The 15,332-nt window shown below is 38.0% G+C and overlaps 1 protein-coding gene across 16 annotated transcripts in view; it reads right to left on the bottom strand.

The window, feature by feature from the left end:
• LOC104681761 (ankyrin repeat and KH domain-containing protein 1) overlaps nt 1–15,332 on the bottom strand; it is a 141,854-nt gene that overhangs the window by 88,259 nt on the left and 38,263 nt on the right. For all 16 annotated transcript variants that reach the window (XM_030927693.1, XM_030927694.1, XM_030927697.1 and 13 more), the window contains exons 3-8: nt 15,017–15,173; nt 13,366–13,513; nt 12,481–12,628; nt 7,620–7,853; nt 4,304–4,398; nt 402–639 (exon numbers count right to left, since the gene is read on the bottom strand). In XM_030927693.1, the coding sequence (XP_030783553.1) occupies nt 402–639; nt 4,304–4,398; nt 7,620–7,853; nt 12,481–12,628; nt 13,366–13,513; nt 15,017–15,173 (1,020 nt within the window). The remainder of the gene's footprint in view (nt 1–401; nt 640–4,303; nt 4,399–7,619; nt 7,854–12,480; nt 12,629–13,365; nt 13,514–15,016; nt 15,174–15,332) is intronic.

Genomic DNA, 15,332 nt, shown 5'->3' with positions numbered 1-15,332 from the left:
ATGCATGCTAGTTGTAGTAAACTTCACCAGTACTAACACAAAACATCCAAAGAAAACTGATTTTTCTAAAAGAAGTAAAACTGCGGCCGGGAGCAGTGGCTCAAGCCTGTAGTCCCAGCACTTTGGGAGGCCGAGACGGGCGGATCACGAGGTCAGGAGATCGAGACCATCCTGGCTAACACGGTGAAACCCCGTTTCTACTAAAAAATACAAAAAACTAGCCGGGCGAGGTGGCGGGTGACTGTAGTCACAGCTACTCGGGAGGCTGAGGCAGGAGAATGGCGTAAACGCGGGAGGCGGAGCTTGCAGTGAGCTGAGATCCGGCCACTGCACTCCAGCCTGGGCGACCGAGGGAGCTTCCGTCTCAAAAAAAAAAAAAAAAAGAAGTAAAACTGCTTTACCTTGTGCTAAAAGTAGTGCCACCATTTCTTCATGTCCTTCCCGGGCAGCTTCCATCAAGGGAGTGTATCCTTCATCATTAACTTCTTCAAGATTTGCTCCCCTTTCAATAAGTAGAGCTGCCAATTCAACATGTCCTCCACAGGCGGCTAGCGTCAATGGAGATTCAAATGAATCTGCAGGCATGTTCACTTGAGCACCACTATCCAAAAGCAAACGTGCCACCTCTACATGTCCATCCTACAGATTTTCAGATGTAAAGAAAGAAGGAGATAAATTTTTTGTTTTGAGATTTTTTTAAGTGGAAGAAAGCAAGAGATTGGAAAAAGATAGGAAGAAAAAAGACAAGATTAGAAGATTCAGCATAGACAGCCTATATATTATCATGCTCATCTGAGCCTTATCAAAAGTTCATCAATATTGTTTTTAAGTAATTTTCAAATTATTTTAACCAACTTTTGAGCAAGCCCAAAATTCTCCAAAAGAATGAGATTTGGTGACATAACAGAAATCCAAATAATTTTAAATTTCCATTTTTTGAAGTTCAAAAAACTGTGAAATCTATAGTCAATGCTACCTCAAAATAACTAGGTTATACCACTGCCAGGTCACATACAGTCATACCCTCAAACTCAAGTGTCATATTCAAATGTAGAAACTGTATTACATCTATTTCAGAAACAAAAGCATGGCAAAAAATAACACAACAAATTATGTGAAGTCATTACCACTTGGGATTATGTCACCAACATAAATGTCTCTGGATTGATACTATCCTATATTTTTCCTAATCACAACACCTTGCTGCAATGAGGCAAAGATTTTGCAATGATGTAAAAATAAAGATACTCATTTGTAAAAATTTTTTACCATGGCCTATCTGCATAGATAGTAAGGCAATTAACAATAAAATATTCTTATGGTGGGTATAAATTCTACCTATCACCATAAATACCCTTCTTTAATTTCAAAATTTTAATGTCAAAATTTATGTAGGTCTTAAAGCTTGTTGTGACACATAAGGTCAGAGGCTATATTGTACTATATTTCAAAAATGACCATAATGTTGCTAATGAAAAATAAATACTGAGTAGAAAAATAAGGTTTAGGCTGGGCATGGTGGCTCACGCCTGTAATCCCAGCACTTTGGGAGGCCGAGGTGGGTGGATCACCTGAGGTCGGGAGTTTGAGACCAGCCTGACTAACATGGAGAAACCCCGTCTCTACTAAAAATACAAAATTAGCCGGGTGTGGTGGTACATGCCTGTAATCCCAGCTACTCGGGAGGCCAAAACAGAGAATCACTTAACTCAGGAGGCGGAGGTTGTGGTGAGTCCAGATAGCACCACTGCACTCCAGCCTGGGCAACAAGAGCGAAACTCCGTCTCAAAAGAAAAAAAAGAAAGAAAAAGAAAAATAAGGTTTAATAGTTCTTTTATTAAAGAAATAAGGCTGGGCACGGTGGCTCACACCTGTAACCCCAGCACTTTGGGAAGCTGAGGCAGGCAGATAGCTTGAGCCCAGATGTTCAAGACCACCCTGGGCAACAGGGTGAAACCATGTTCCTACAAAAAATACAAAAATCAGCCAAGCATAGTGGTATGCGCCTGTAGTCCCAGCTACTTGGGAGGCTGAGGCAGGAGGACTACTCGAGCATAGGAGGCAGAGGTTGCAGTGAGCCAAGATCATGCCACTGCACTCCAGCCTGAATGACAGAGACCCTGTCTCAAAAACAAAAAAGAATTAAAGAAACCTTAATTGTTAAATTTCAATATCCATCAAGACTTTTATTATACTTAACTAAATGACTAGCCCAGCCTTAACTACTTTTGATATAATGCCAAAAACAGATGACTTCACATTAAAATTTTAGTTTTACTAATACTTCAAATACATGTAAAATAAAATATTTTAACCAAATTACTATACTGAGTTATCTGGTAGTTGAAATGCATTTCTAATTGAAAAGAAAATAAGGTTTTATAAATGTCTACAGATCAAGGAATTGCTATTGTGCCTATCTCCTCTAGGCTCTCAACAAATTATTTTACTTGAATTTGTTTTTTTGAGACAGAGTCTCACTCTGTCACCCAGGCTGGAGTGCAGTGGTGTGATCTCAGCTCACTGCAACCTCCACCTCCCAGGTTCAAGTGATTCTTGTGTCTCAGCCTCCTAAGTAGCTGGAATTACAGGTGCACACTACCACGCCTGGCTAATTTTTGGATTTTTAGTAGAGATAGGGTTTCACCATGTTGGCCAGGCTGGTCTTGAAGTCCTGGCCTCAAGTGATCCATCCATCTCACCCTCTCAAAGTGCTAGGAATACAGGCATGAGCCACATCCAGCCAAATTTTTGAATATTTTTTTGATAGATTCTGCTAACATACATTGTATACATATATTAAGAGGGGAATTGTAAAAAATAAATAAATAAATAAAACTTTTTTCTTAAAGTCTAGGCAACACAGTGAGACACTATCTCTACAAAAAATTTAAAAGTTAGCTGGGCATGGTGACGTGCCCCTCTAGTCTCAGGTACTTGGGAGGCTGAGGCGAGAGGACTGCTTGAGTACAGGAGGTACAGGCTCTAATGAGCCATGACAGTGCCACTGCACTCTAGCCTGGGCAACAGAGTGAGAGACTGGCTTCAAAAAAAAGAGAGAGAGAGGTAGAGACCAACAGAAAAACCACCCAATCAACCCATAGAATCATATGATATATGAAATAGTGTAAGATACAGGTGGGAGGCTTGGGAAGCTGAGGCCCGATAATCACTTGAACCTATTTGGAAGGCTGAGGCACGAGAATCACTTGAACCTGGGAAGCAGGTTGCAGTGAGCTAAGATTACACTATTGCACTCCAGCCTGGGCAACAGAGCAAGACTCTGTCTCAAAAAAAAAAAAAAAAAGATAGAGGTAATATGTGGCTGCTGCATTAAGCCATTGTGTTTTAAGTGATTTGTCAAACAGCAATACTCAATAAAATAGAAATTAACATGTGTAATGATGAGCTATTTAATCACATCTGAAAAACGCATTTGTACTTCCAGGTAATTTTCTTGCCATTAAAATCTGTCTTAAATACTTATCAGAATGCTTTGAGTTTCTTTGTATTTGCACTCTCTTTTAGATATGCATATATGCATGATATATATATGTGCTTACAGAAGTAGAAAAAGGATTTCTGGATTGACAGCATTAAAGGTGATTATTCTCTGTGACACAGAGAATTGTGTATTAAAAATATGATTCTAGATTATCCTTTAAAAAACACAGTTAAATGTTTTATAGGCTATCCATACAGTTTGAGTCAATATATTTTGAGTTCAATTTGCTATTTAAGATTTTAATATGAAACTGTAAAAACACTAGAACTATGTCTACTATCTCCAGAATTAGAGTTTTATCAATAACATCCCTAAGGCCAAATACTTTGACTGTTCTATTCCAAAAGCATTCCAAAAGCAGAGGCATTCAAGCATTGTGTTTAATTTAGCATTAAGAAATTATATAAATCCAACACCAATTAATAACTTTTTTTTTTTTTTTGCGACCGAGTCTCACTCTGTCGCCCAGGCTGGAGTACAGCGGCGCATCTCTGCTCACTGCAACCTCCATCTCCCGGGTTCAAGCAATACTCCTGCCTCAGCCTCCCGAGTAGTCGGGACTACAGGAGCCTTTCCCATGCCTGGCTAATTTTTGTAGTTTTAGTAGAGATGGGGTTTCACCATATTGGCCAGACTGGTCTTGAACTCCTGACCATGTGATCTGCCCGACTCGGCCTCCCAAAGTGCTGGGATTACAGGCGTGAGCCACCGCACCCGGCAATTAATAACTCTTAAAGGCTTAAACACATATGACCTTTTCTTCCCATAAAATCTCAAGTGACTATAATTTAAAATTACCATGCAGGCCTCCATCAAGGCAGTGTGCATCTCATCTGTTTTGTGCTCTTGATCTGCACCAGCTTCAAGCAGAAAGCGAACCATATCCAAATGGCCTTGAAAAATGGAACAAAAATTTTAAAAGAATTGACTATCAGTTTAATACTTAAATATTGAAGTATGGGATCTTTTTCTTCAGATGTCTATACAAGAATTTGAGAACTTATTTTGCATTCAATAAATAAATCAGTAACAGTTTTACAAAGCCCACTCAAAGCAATATATAGGCTTTTTTCATGGTCTTATTATCTAGGCTTTAAAGACTGAATTAGTCCAAGGCACATAATTCAAGTTAAGTAAAGCAATAATGCTTTTACCTTGGTTGAATATACATAAATTATTTATCTACTCAAAACACTGACATCAAATAGAAAGCCAAGTAAAGTATCTTTGGATCATATATTCCAGAAAAACAGCTTTAAAATAACCATAAACCCACTGTGGCAATAAGCAGGCACAGAAAACTCCATTTAAAATAATTTCAATCCTCTTGATACAGTGAATATATAAAAAGCCTTGATAGTCAATAAGAAAATGACAAACACTCCAGAAGAATGGGTGACGGATATGAAATGATAATTCAACAAAGAAATGCAGGTGAATATTAAACTGATGAAAACAATATTCAACCTTCCTATTAAAGAAATGCAAATTAAAACAAGACACCATTTTTTTACTATCAAAATGGCAAATATTAAAAAGAATGTTAATACCCAGTGTTGGTGAGGGTGTAGGGTGGGGCAAAGGGCACCCTCAAACATTGTCAGTGGGAGTATAAATTGCTTGAACCTTTCTAGAAGGCAATTTGGCAATATGTAGCAAAACCCTTAAAAATATCCATACCCTTTGACCCAGAAATTCCACTTCCAGGAATTTATCCTAAGGAAATAATCAGAGATTACACAAAAATGTCTGCACAAGGATGTTATCAGTATTTTTAATAATAGTGAAAACCTGGGAACAATTTAAGTGTCCAAAAATAGGCAATTATGGTACATCTATTTGATGTATTTGGCAGAGACTGCTAGTTCCCTATCTAATCTCCATTCTCTTATTCTTTCTCACTTTTAAAGACGAGGTCTCTGTTGCCCAGGCTATAGTGCAGTGGCATGATCATAGATCACTGCAGCCTTGAACTCCAAAGCTTAAGGGATCTGTCCACCTCAGCTGCCCGAGTAGCTAGGACTGATCTAGGCCTCAAGAGATCCTCTTGCCTCAGTCTCCCAAAGTGCTGGGATTATAGGTGTGAGCTACTGCACCCAGTGTTCTCTTATTCTTTTTTCATAACAGAACTCCAATTTCATCTGGGCAGCAACATACCTGACTAGAAGACTATATTTCTCTGCCCCTCTTGCAGCTATGTGTAGCCAATGAGATGTAAGTGGTAGTTATAAGGCTGCACACCTAGGAAGACTCTTTAAAGGGAGTTACTAAATTGAGAGGCACTCCTTATTTTGCCCTTAACGTCTTTCCTAGAATGTGAACTGCTGGGGTCCTAGCTATCATCTTGGTTTATAGATTTATTGTAACCATGAGGATACAAACCACATACTAGGATAGTAGAGCAGAAAAATAGAATTATGAGCTCTTGATGACAATGGAACTGCCATACTAGCTCTAAATGGCTTACCCTTGGATTTCTCTTTCGCTCAAATCATTAATTTAGATTTTGTGACATATGCAACCAATTTTAATCCTAAATGAAATAGTGAAATAGTATATAACCATCAAAAGTTACATTGTAAGAATATTTATTGAGCCCAGGCATGGTGGCTTACACCTGTAATCCTAACATTTTGGGAGTCTGAGGTAGGAAGATCACTTGAGGCCTGGAGGTTGAGACCAGCCTGGGCAATATAGTGAGACTTCCATCTCTACAAAAAAATAAAAATAAAATTAGCTGGGTATGGTGGTGTGAGTCTGCAATCCTAGCTATTCAGGAGGCTGAGGTAGGAGGATAGCTAGAACCCAGGAGTTTGAGGCTGCAGTGAGTTATGACAGTGACACTGCACTCCATCCTGTGTGATAGAGGAAAACCCTGTCTCTAAAAATAATAAAAAATAAGCCAGGCATGGTGATTCCTGCCTATAACCCTGGCACTATAGGAGGCCAAGGCAGGCGGATCATTTGAGGCCAGGACCAGACTGACCAATATGATGAAACCCTGTCTCTACTAAAAATACAAAAATTAGCCGGACATGGTGGCATGCACCTGTAATACCAGCTACTCGGGAGGCTGAGACAGGAGAATCACTTGAACCCAGGAGGAGGAAGCTGCAGTGAGCCGAGATGGCGCCATTGCACTCCAGCCTGGGCAACAAGAGTCAAACTCCATCTCAAAAAAATAATAATAATAAATGAAAAATAAAAAATAAAGTTTATTGAGATGAAAAATGTCCATGATACAGTGCTAAATAAAATAAGTAGATTATAAAACTGTTAGCATATAACTGTTTTGTTTAAAATATATATATATGTTTGTATATAAACACACTGAAAAACAAACTGGAAATGTATACACTAAAGTATTGTTAACATGCTTTTTTATCTTTAGATGGTAGCATTACATGTCATTTTAAAATTTATTTTCTTTAGCTGGGTGTGGTGGCTCACGCCTGTAATCCCAGCACTTTGGGAGGCTAAGGCAGGAGGATTACTTGAGGTCAGGAGTTCAAGACCAGCCTGGCCAACATAGTGAAACTCTGTCTCTACTAAAAATACAAAAATTAGCCAGATATGGTGGTGCATGCCTGTAGTCCCAGCTACTTGGGAGGCTGAGGCACGAGAATCACCTGAGTCCGGGAGGCAGAGGTTGTAGTGGGCTGAGATTGCACCACTGCACTCCAGCCTGGGTAACAGAGCGACATTCTGTCTCAAAAAAAAAAAAAAAAATTTCTTTTCTTTGTGTTACTCTGTTTTTCAGGTTTTCAGTATTGTGTGTATTATTACTTTGGCATGTACTATTTTTTAAATAAACATGGAAAAATCATATAAAATAAAACTTAGCAAATAATGGAAACCCTCTAAATCTAAGCAAAGTAGCTGGGTTAACTTCACAGTTAACCCAATAAATCTGAATTAAAATAATAAACATATACTAGAAAACTATATTATAGGCGATACAGACTAAAATAGACCTATATAATTTCTTATAAACTAGATAATTTTATAGCACAGGGAAAACATAAGCAACATAAAGTAAACTCAAATATTCAATACTCAAATAATCAAAGTGGTTATGAAAAACATTATAAATATTCATACATATATTAAGTACCTTTGTAGCATGCAAGTGTAAGAGCACTTTCTTTGAATTCATTAGAATGAGTATTGATGCCTGCACCATGATCTAAAAGAATTCTTGCAACTTCCACATGACCTGCACTGGCTGCTTCCATTAAGGGAGTATGTCCATTTTCATTATGATCTTCTATATTTGCACCTTCATTAAGGAGCACTTTAACAATGTCAACAAATCCTCCAGCACAGGCATAAGTTAGTGCGGTGTTTCCTAAAAAGACGAAAAACAAATATAATACATGAGAAGAATACATATTTTAAAAATAAAAATAAATAAAAGATTAAAAAAGAAAAACATAATAAAAAGAAATATAAAATCATGACAGAACAGATACAATTATGATTATGCTAATGCTCTACGTATACCTCTTCAATTCCCTTACACAAATCACTACAACTACTATCTCAACTTTTTTTCTTTTTCTTTTTTTTTTTTTTGAGACAGAGTCTCGCTCTGTCGCCCAGGCTGGAGCGCAGTGGCCGGATCTCAGCTCACTGCAAGCTCCGCCTCCCGGGTTTACGTCATTCTCCTGCCTCAGCCTCCGGAGTAGCTGGGACTACAGGCGTCCGCCACCTCGCCTGGCCAGTTTTTTGTATTTTTATTTTTTAGTAGAGACGGGGTTTCACCGTGTTAGCCAGGATGGTCTCGATCTCCTGACCTCGTGATCCGCCCGTCTCAGCCTCCCAAAGTGCTGGGATTACAGGCTTGAGCCACCGCGCCCGGCCTCAACTTTTTTTCATTATCATTGGTTAGAAGCATCACCTTAATTTTCTTTTTTTTCTTTTTTTTTTTTTTTTTGAGATAGAGTCTTGTTCTGTTGCCCAGGCTGGAGAGCAATGGCACGATCTTGGCTCTCTGCAACCTCTGCTTCCCAGCTTCAAGTGATTCTCCTGCCTCAGCCTCCCGAGTAGCTGGGATTACAGGTGCCCACCACCATGCCCCACTAATTTTTATATTTTTAGTAGAGATAGGGTTTCACCATATTGGCAGGCTGGTCTCAAACTCCTGACGTCAGGCAATCCACCTGCCTCAGCTTCCCAAAGTGCTGGGATTACAGGCATAATCTGCCAATTATGCCAATTACACCGTGCCCGGCCAATTTTCTTACTAATTAAATGATTTTCTGGCCAGGTACGATGGCTCACACCTGTAATCCCAGCACTTTGGGAGGCCAAGGTGGAAGGACTGCTTGAACCCAGGGAGTTTGAGACTAGCCTGAGCAACACAGTATCTCTACTAAAAAAACTGAGCAAAAACTGAGCCAGGCATGGTGGCATACCCCTGTAGTCCCTGCTACTCTAGAGGCAGGTGGTGGGAGGATCACTTGAGCCCCATACAAAGACTTTCTGGAAAGCCCAGTACAAAAGACTATATATTATAAAGATCTGGACAATATAAAATATCCAGAAAAGTAAATCTATAGAGACAGAAAGTAGATCAATAGTTGTCTGAATAATTGAGGTGACTCCAAATGGGCATAGAGATCTTTCTGTGGTGATGGGAATATTCTACAATTAGATTGTACTGATGATTGTACAACTATAAATTTACTAAAAATCATTATTGTATACTTAAATCAAGTGAATTTTATGGTATATGAATTATATCTCAAAAAAATGGGATTTTTTGTTTGTCTTTTAAAAAAGCATCAGCAGCTACATTTGGACTGGGCCTCAAAAGTTAAGTAGGATTCCTAAAGGCAGAAAGGACATCTGGCATCAAACAAAATGCATTAAGTAAAAGCAGGTGACTATAATAGTGACCACATTCCCTCACAGAGCTGCAATACAGAGCTATGGTTTATCACCCCTGGTCTCTCCTGAGACTGACTGCTTTGGAGTACAGAAGGAAGACTCCTGGGAACCTGTATTTTTAACCAGCTCTCTTAAGCGATTCTGACATGCAGGCAGTAGGTGCAACTTACTGAACAAAATGAATGAACTAATTAAAATATGTTCATTGACTAGAAATTATTGGTGAGAAGATGATGCAATTTCCTTCTGGAAATTTCTGTTTTCCCAATGAAGTATGAGTTAAGGCAATCAGTGGAAGTGAGGAGGGGTATGTGTGGGATTTGAGAAGAATGTCTTAACTGGCCACATGGAGAGTGTACAGAGCAGCCCATCAAAGAACATGTGCTTACTGCATGGTATATAATAATCCCGTCCTTCTACATAGTGTATCTATTTCACCTAAAAAAAAAAGGGGGGGGGGGGACTTCATCTCAGTCAAGCCCTTTTCTCTCTCAAAATGTTCACCTACTTTTTAAAAATAAAGGTACTGATAACAATATGGTGGTTTTCAAAATGTCTTCCAAAGAACTTTAGAATCCCCCACTTCCAAAAAGTTCCTCAGCACAGAAGATGGGGAGACCTAGGTTCCAGAAATTAAAGCCCCCAACTATCTCTACTTTAGATCAGCTCCTCTTTTATCTGTGTAATATTATATCTGTGCTTCCATAAACTGTTTGGCTTGAAGTTAGGGTTATTTGACAGAAAACAACCCTAAAAACAACTGAATTTGATGATCACCAAGAATCCTCAAGGAGAAATTTAAAACTTTCTTGATGGCAGCATCCTCTTTTTAGAGTATTTTTCAAAGGAGTGTGTATATAGCATAATACTGTTAACCAGAACAAAGCAATTGATTTTATCATCTTAATTTAACATATTTTGCTGTTGTTCACAACCAATTAATGCCCTCTGCCCCAAAATTGGTGGTATATCAATTTAAGGAAATATTATGCAACCTTTAAAAAAGTTTGTTAAAAAGTTAATAAAATAGGCCTGGCACAGTGGCTCATGACTGTAAACCCAGCACTTTGGGAGGCCGAAGTAGGCGGATCACGAGGTCAGGAGATCGAGACCATCCTGGCTAACATGGTGAAACCCTGTCTCTACCAAAAATACAAAAAATTAGCCAGGTGTGGTGGCGGGCGCCTGTAGTCCCAGCTACTAGGGAGGCTGAGGCAGGAGAATGGCGTGAACCCGGGAGGCGGAGCTTGCAGTGAGCCAAGATTGCGCCACTGCACTCCAGCCTGGGCAACAGTGCAAGACTCCAAAAAAAAAAAAAAGTTAATAAAATAGAAAATAAGTGAAGTCAAACAAAATTGCACATAGGGTATAATTTCAACTACATAATTTTATACATCAAAAATACTGGAAGGAACTAAACTAATATAGTAATAGCGGTGACTTCTGTGCCACAGAGTTTATGGGAAAGTTATCTTTTATTCTTCCTACTTCTCTGCATTTCTCAAATGTTCTTATAGTTAGCATATATTATTTTCACAATCGGATAAAAAATTAGGTAAATCAATCTGCTGGTTCACCAACATGCTCTAAAATTAACTGTTTTCTTTTATGTAAATGTAAGAGATATTTTCTGTATTTAATTAATACAGGGAGCCACTTTCAAGGGTTCCAACTATAGTATGCACAAAGCTGCTCAGTTCAAATGAATGATGGGCGAGGGATTTAGGTGGCACACTCCTATGAGACAACTGACTATCTAAGGTGAAACAGTTTCATCCCGAAAACATCCCCCTCTCCTTCCCCCATGCGTGGAAAAATTGTCTTCCAATTGTCTCTGGTGTCAAAAAGGTTGGGGACTGTTGCTATACAAGAATATCTCAGCCAGGCTTGGTGGCTCACGTCTGTAATCCCAGCACTTTGGGAGGCCGAGGTGGGCAGATCACATGAGATCAGGAATTCAAGATCAGCCTGGCCAACATGGTGAAACCCCGTCTCTACTAAAAAAGCACAAAAAATTAGGCAGGAGTGGTGGTACGTGCCTGCAATCCCAGCTACCTGGGAAGCTGAGGTAGGAGAATCTCTTAAACCCGGGAGGTGGAGGTTGCAGTTAGCCGAGATCGTGCCACTGCACTCCAGCCTGGGTGACAGAGCGAGACTCCATCTCAAAAATAAATAAATAATTAATTAATTAAAAAATCTTATTAGTAAATGTATTCCGCAAACTCAACATGTAAAACCCTATAGGGTAAACACTCAGGTTTATCTATAATCTAAAGGGTTTTGTATTGAAGATAAAGAATTATAAGAAATACAGTTTATAAATCTTGCCTCCATATATATTACATACATAAGGTATGTGACAAGGTTATAAGACACATATATAGTAAAATGGTTACTATAGAACAAATTAACATTTTTCTCACAGTTACCCAATTTTGCCCCCTGTGGCAAGAGCAGCATAATCTACTCATTTAGCAAAAAATCCTGAATATAATACACTATTATTAATTATAGTCCTCATGTTGTACATCAGACTTTTTGACTTGTTCATTCCACATATTTGCTACTTTGTATCCTTTTACCTACTTCTCCCATTTCTTCTCCCCACCCCTGAGCTGGTAAACAACGTCTTATCTCTATATATTTAACTCTTTTCGTAAATTTTCAATATTCCACATGTAAATGAGATCATGCATACATATGTCCATAAGAATGTGGGAAAAAAAAGTGAGATCATGCAATACTTTTCTTTCTGTATCTGGCTTATTTCACTTAGCATGATGTCCTTCAGGTCCATCCATGCTGTGGCAAATGGCAGGATCTCCTCCTTTTTTTAAGTCTGAATAATATTCCATTATGTTCATACCACAAAAACTCAACCTTGACTAAAGGAGAATCTAAGTGTGTTTTTAAAGACTTTTGAGGATATCAAATTACTTTGTATTTTACTCAAAGATTCTACATAAGGGCTAAGATTTTTCTGTAGGTTTATACTGGTTTTCCTCAGAAATCTAATTTTTGTCTCTCTCAGGTAACAATTATGTCAATTTTTTCTCCCAATTAAGACATCATTTTCTACATACCTGTTGCAGACTGGGAGTTGACATCAGCATCATGAAGAAGTAATAATTTCACAATATCTAAGTAACCTCCACTGGAAGCTGCCATCAGGGGAGTTATGTCTCCTTTATTCCCTCGATCTTCAACATTAGCATGCATAGCAAGCAATACCTTTAAAACACATATACACACAGATAAATTGTTAATTCTTACTATTCAATAGTATTTCTAGAGAATATACTGAATCTCTGAAGATATTCTTCTAGAATAGGGGTCAGGAAAAATCAATAATGACCTCTTGAAAAAATTATGCCAATTTTCACTGCTCAACATGCCAAGTTACATGCTATATTTTACAGTATCATTACATATTAATATTTAAATAAAATATGCAATCATATTAGCCATCCTATTACAAAATGTGATGGCTCTTGTCAAAGAATGTTATGCTTGAGGTTATCTAGCTAAAGAACACTATACTCAACTATACTCACAAGACAGAAACTGGTAAAAACATGGTTAATTCCCAGTACTGTTCTAACATAGACGGAAAAAAAATTAAAACAATTGGGGTAACCTGAATGTGATGAAAATAATGACTACTTTCCATTAAAGTTGTATATTATTTCAAAGGACAAATTTAAAATTATTATTATATCTATTTGTTTCTTAATCATTAGGATTAGCTTTGAGTAAGTGGCAGAAAAATGGACCATTCTCAGTTGCATGTACAGGCAACAAAATAAACTGTGTATCTGTTTCTACTTTACCTGCTACCAAAAAGGGAAGGGGGATGGGGGAAGAGAAGACTCTGGCCTCTAATTATAATCTATCTTATAAGTGACAAAAATAAATAAAACATCAAAACCCTTCCACAATTTTAATCACTAAAGATTATTTCTGCTTACTTGTGCTAATTCATAATACCCTGCTGAACAAGCCAAACACAGCAGGCTTTCTCCTTCTTCTGTATGTTCATTTACACTTCTGCCTTCATCTAGCAATTTACGAACAGCATTAACATCCCCATCTGAACAAGCTTCTGCTAGACTGCGACTGGAAACAAAACGATTCAACGATTAACCGAAACAAAAAGACTCAGGGGTCCTATGATAAATTATATTAAATATAAATAATCACACAAAGAAAAATGTTAATACAGTAAGAGAAAAAAATTATATGAACATATTACTTGCTGAGCATCTTGTTTGGAACTTCAATTATTCATGTTTATCAACCAAGCCAGAAAGCCAGTGAGTGAATTTGAAACCAGCTGTCATTTTTATCTTTTAAAATCTCCTAACATATTATAACAAATTTTAAACAAAGTTTTTTAAAGCATTAGACCAAGCATGTCCAACCCATGGCCCAGGAAAGCTTTGAAAGCAACCCATCACAAATTTGTAAACTTTCTTTAAACATTATGAAATTTTTTTGCAATTTTTTTTTTCCTTTCGCTCATCAGCTATCATTAGTGTTTGTATTTTGTTTTGTTTTGTTTTTGAGACAGAGTCTCACTCTGTTGACCAGGCTAGAATGCAGTGGCACAATCTTGGCTCACTGCAACCTCCACCTCCCAGGTTCAAGTGATTCTTGTGTCTTAGCCTCTCAAGTAGCTGGGATTACAGATGTGTGCCACCATACCTGGCTAATTTTTGTATTTTTAGGAGAGATGAGTTTTCACCATGTTGTCCAGGCTGGTTTTGAACTCCTGGCTTCAAGTGATCCACCTACCTTAGCCTCCCAAAGTGCCTGGTTACAGACATGAGCCACCATGCCTGGCCTCTAGTAGTTGTATTTTATGTGTGGCCCAAGACAATTCTTCTTCTTCCAATGTAGCCCAGGGAACCCAAAATTTGGACACCCCTGTATTAGATGCACAAGTTTTTAAACTCTACTTATATAATGATTCCCAAAGATATTTTGGGATATAATCCTATGGCTGAAATTTTTACTTAGTAACAGTGAAGGCGAAAACCTAAGAAAACTATTTTACCACAGAATGACTAACTAGACCACTGAGTCTCAAACTTTAATGTGTACAAGTTACTCATATTTCTTGTTAAAATGCAGATTCTGATTCAGTAGACATGGAGTAGGGTCCGGGATTCTGCATTTCTCACAAGCTCTGAGGTGATGCTGATACTGCTAGCCCATGGACCATATCTGAGTAGCAAGCAACTAGACTACTGCATTAGTAACTCGTTTCATGTATCAGTACTCAAGCAATCAGTTTAGAGTTTACTATAATAACTTTTAGAATAAGTAACTTCCTTATAACTGGAAAACAGATCTTGTTCAGTTTGGATTTCTCATAGATTCTAGTGTAATACATTCCACAAGAATGCTCAATGAATAAGAGCTGAATGAAGAAACAAAAATATCCATTTTTATAGCTACATAATACATATACATTTATATATCCACTTAAAATGTAATATCCATTCAGCTAAATAAAGTTTATAAGCTCCACCAAAAGATATATTCAACCAAAATTCGCTACTTTCCCAAAATCTACTCAAGAAAATGTCTAATACCCAAAAGTCATTAAACACATACGTGTCCACTTGTCCTGCATTGTGGCTGTTTTCTGCTTTCATCCGTGTCAGTGCAGCAGCAGCTTCATCCAGTGCACAACTAACTGAGGATGTCAGTCTCCGGAGTACTTCAGGATCGGCAAAAGCTTTACCATCAGCAGTTGACAATTTGCCAATTCCTTCAGTGTGCATCAATCAATCAGGTAGTGCAGGACAAAAAAAAAAAAAAAGTATAAAAGTGCAAATTGTAATATTTCTAAACACTATTATCTAGGAAAAAGAAATGGTATAGAATCCATAGGTTAGGTTGACAGAAGATAAGGTTCACCATTTCAATT

Source organism: Rhinopithecus roxellana, chromosome 3, assembly GCF_007565055.1.
Source record: "Rhinopithecus roxellana isolate Shanxi Qingling chromosome 3, ASM756505v1, whole genome shotgun sequence".
Taxonomy (NCBI): domain Eukaryota; kingdom Metazoa; phylum Chordata; class Mammalia; order Primates; family Cercopithecidae; genus Rhinopithecus; species Rhinopithecus roxellana.
Note: the sequence above shows the minus strand (reverse complement) of the source record. Positions and strands in the feature narration are given on the sequence as shown.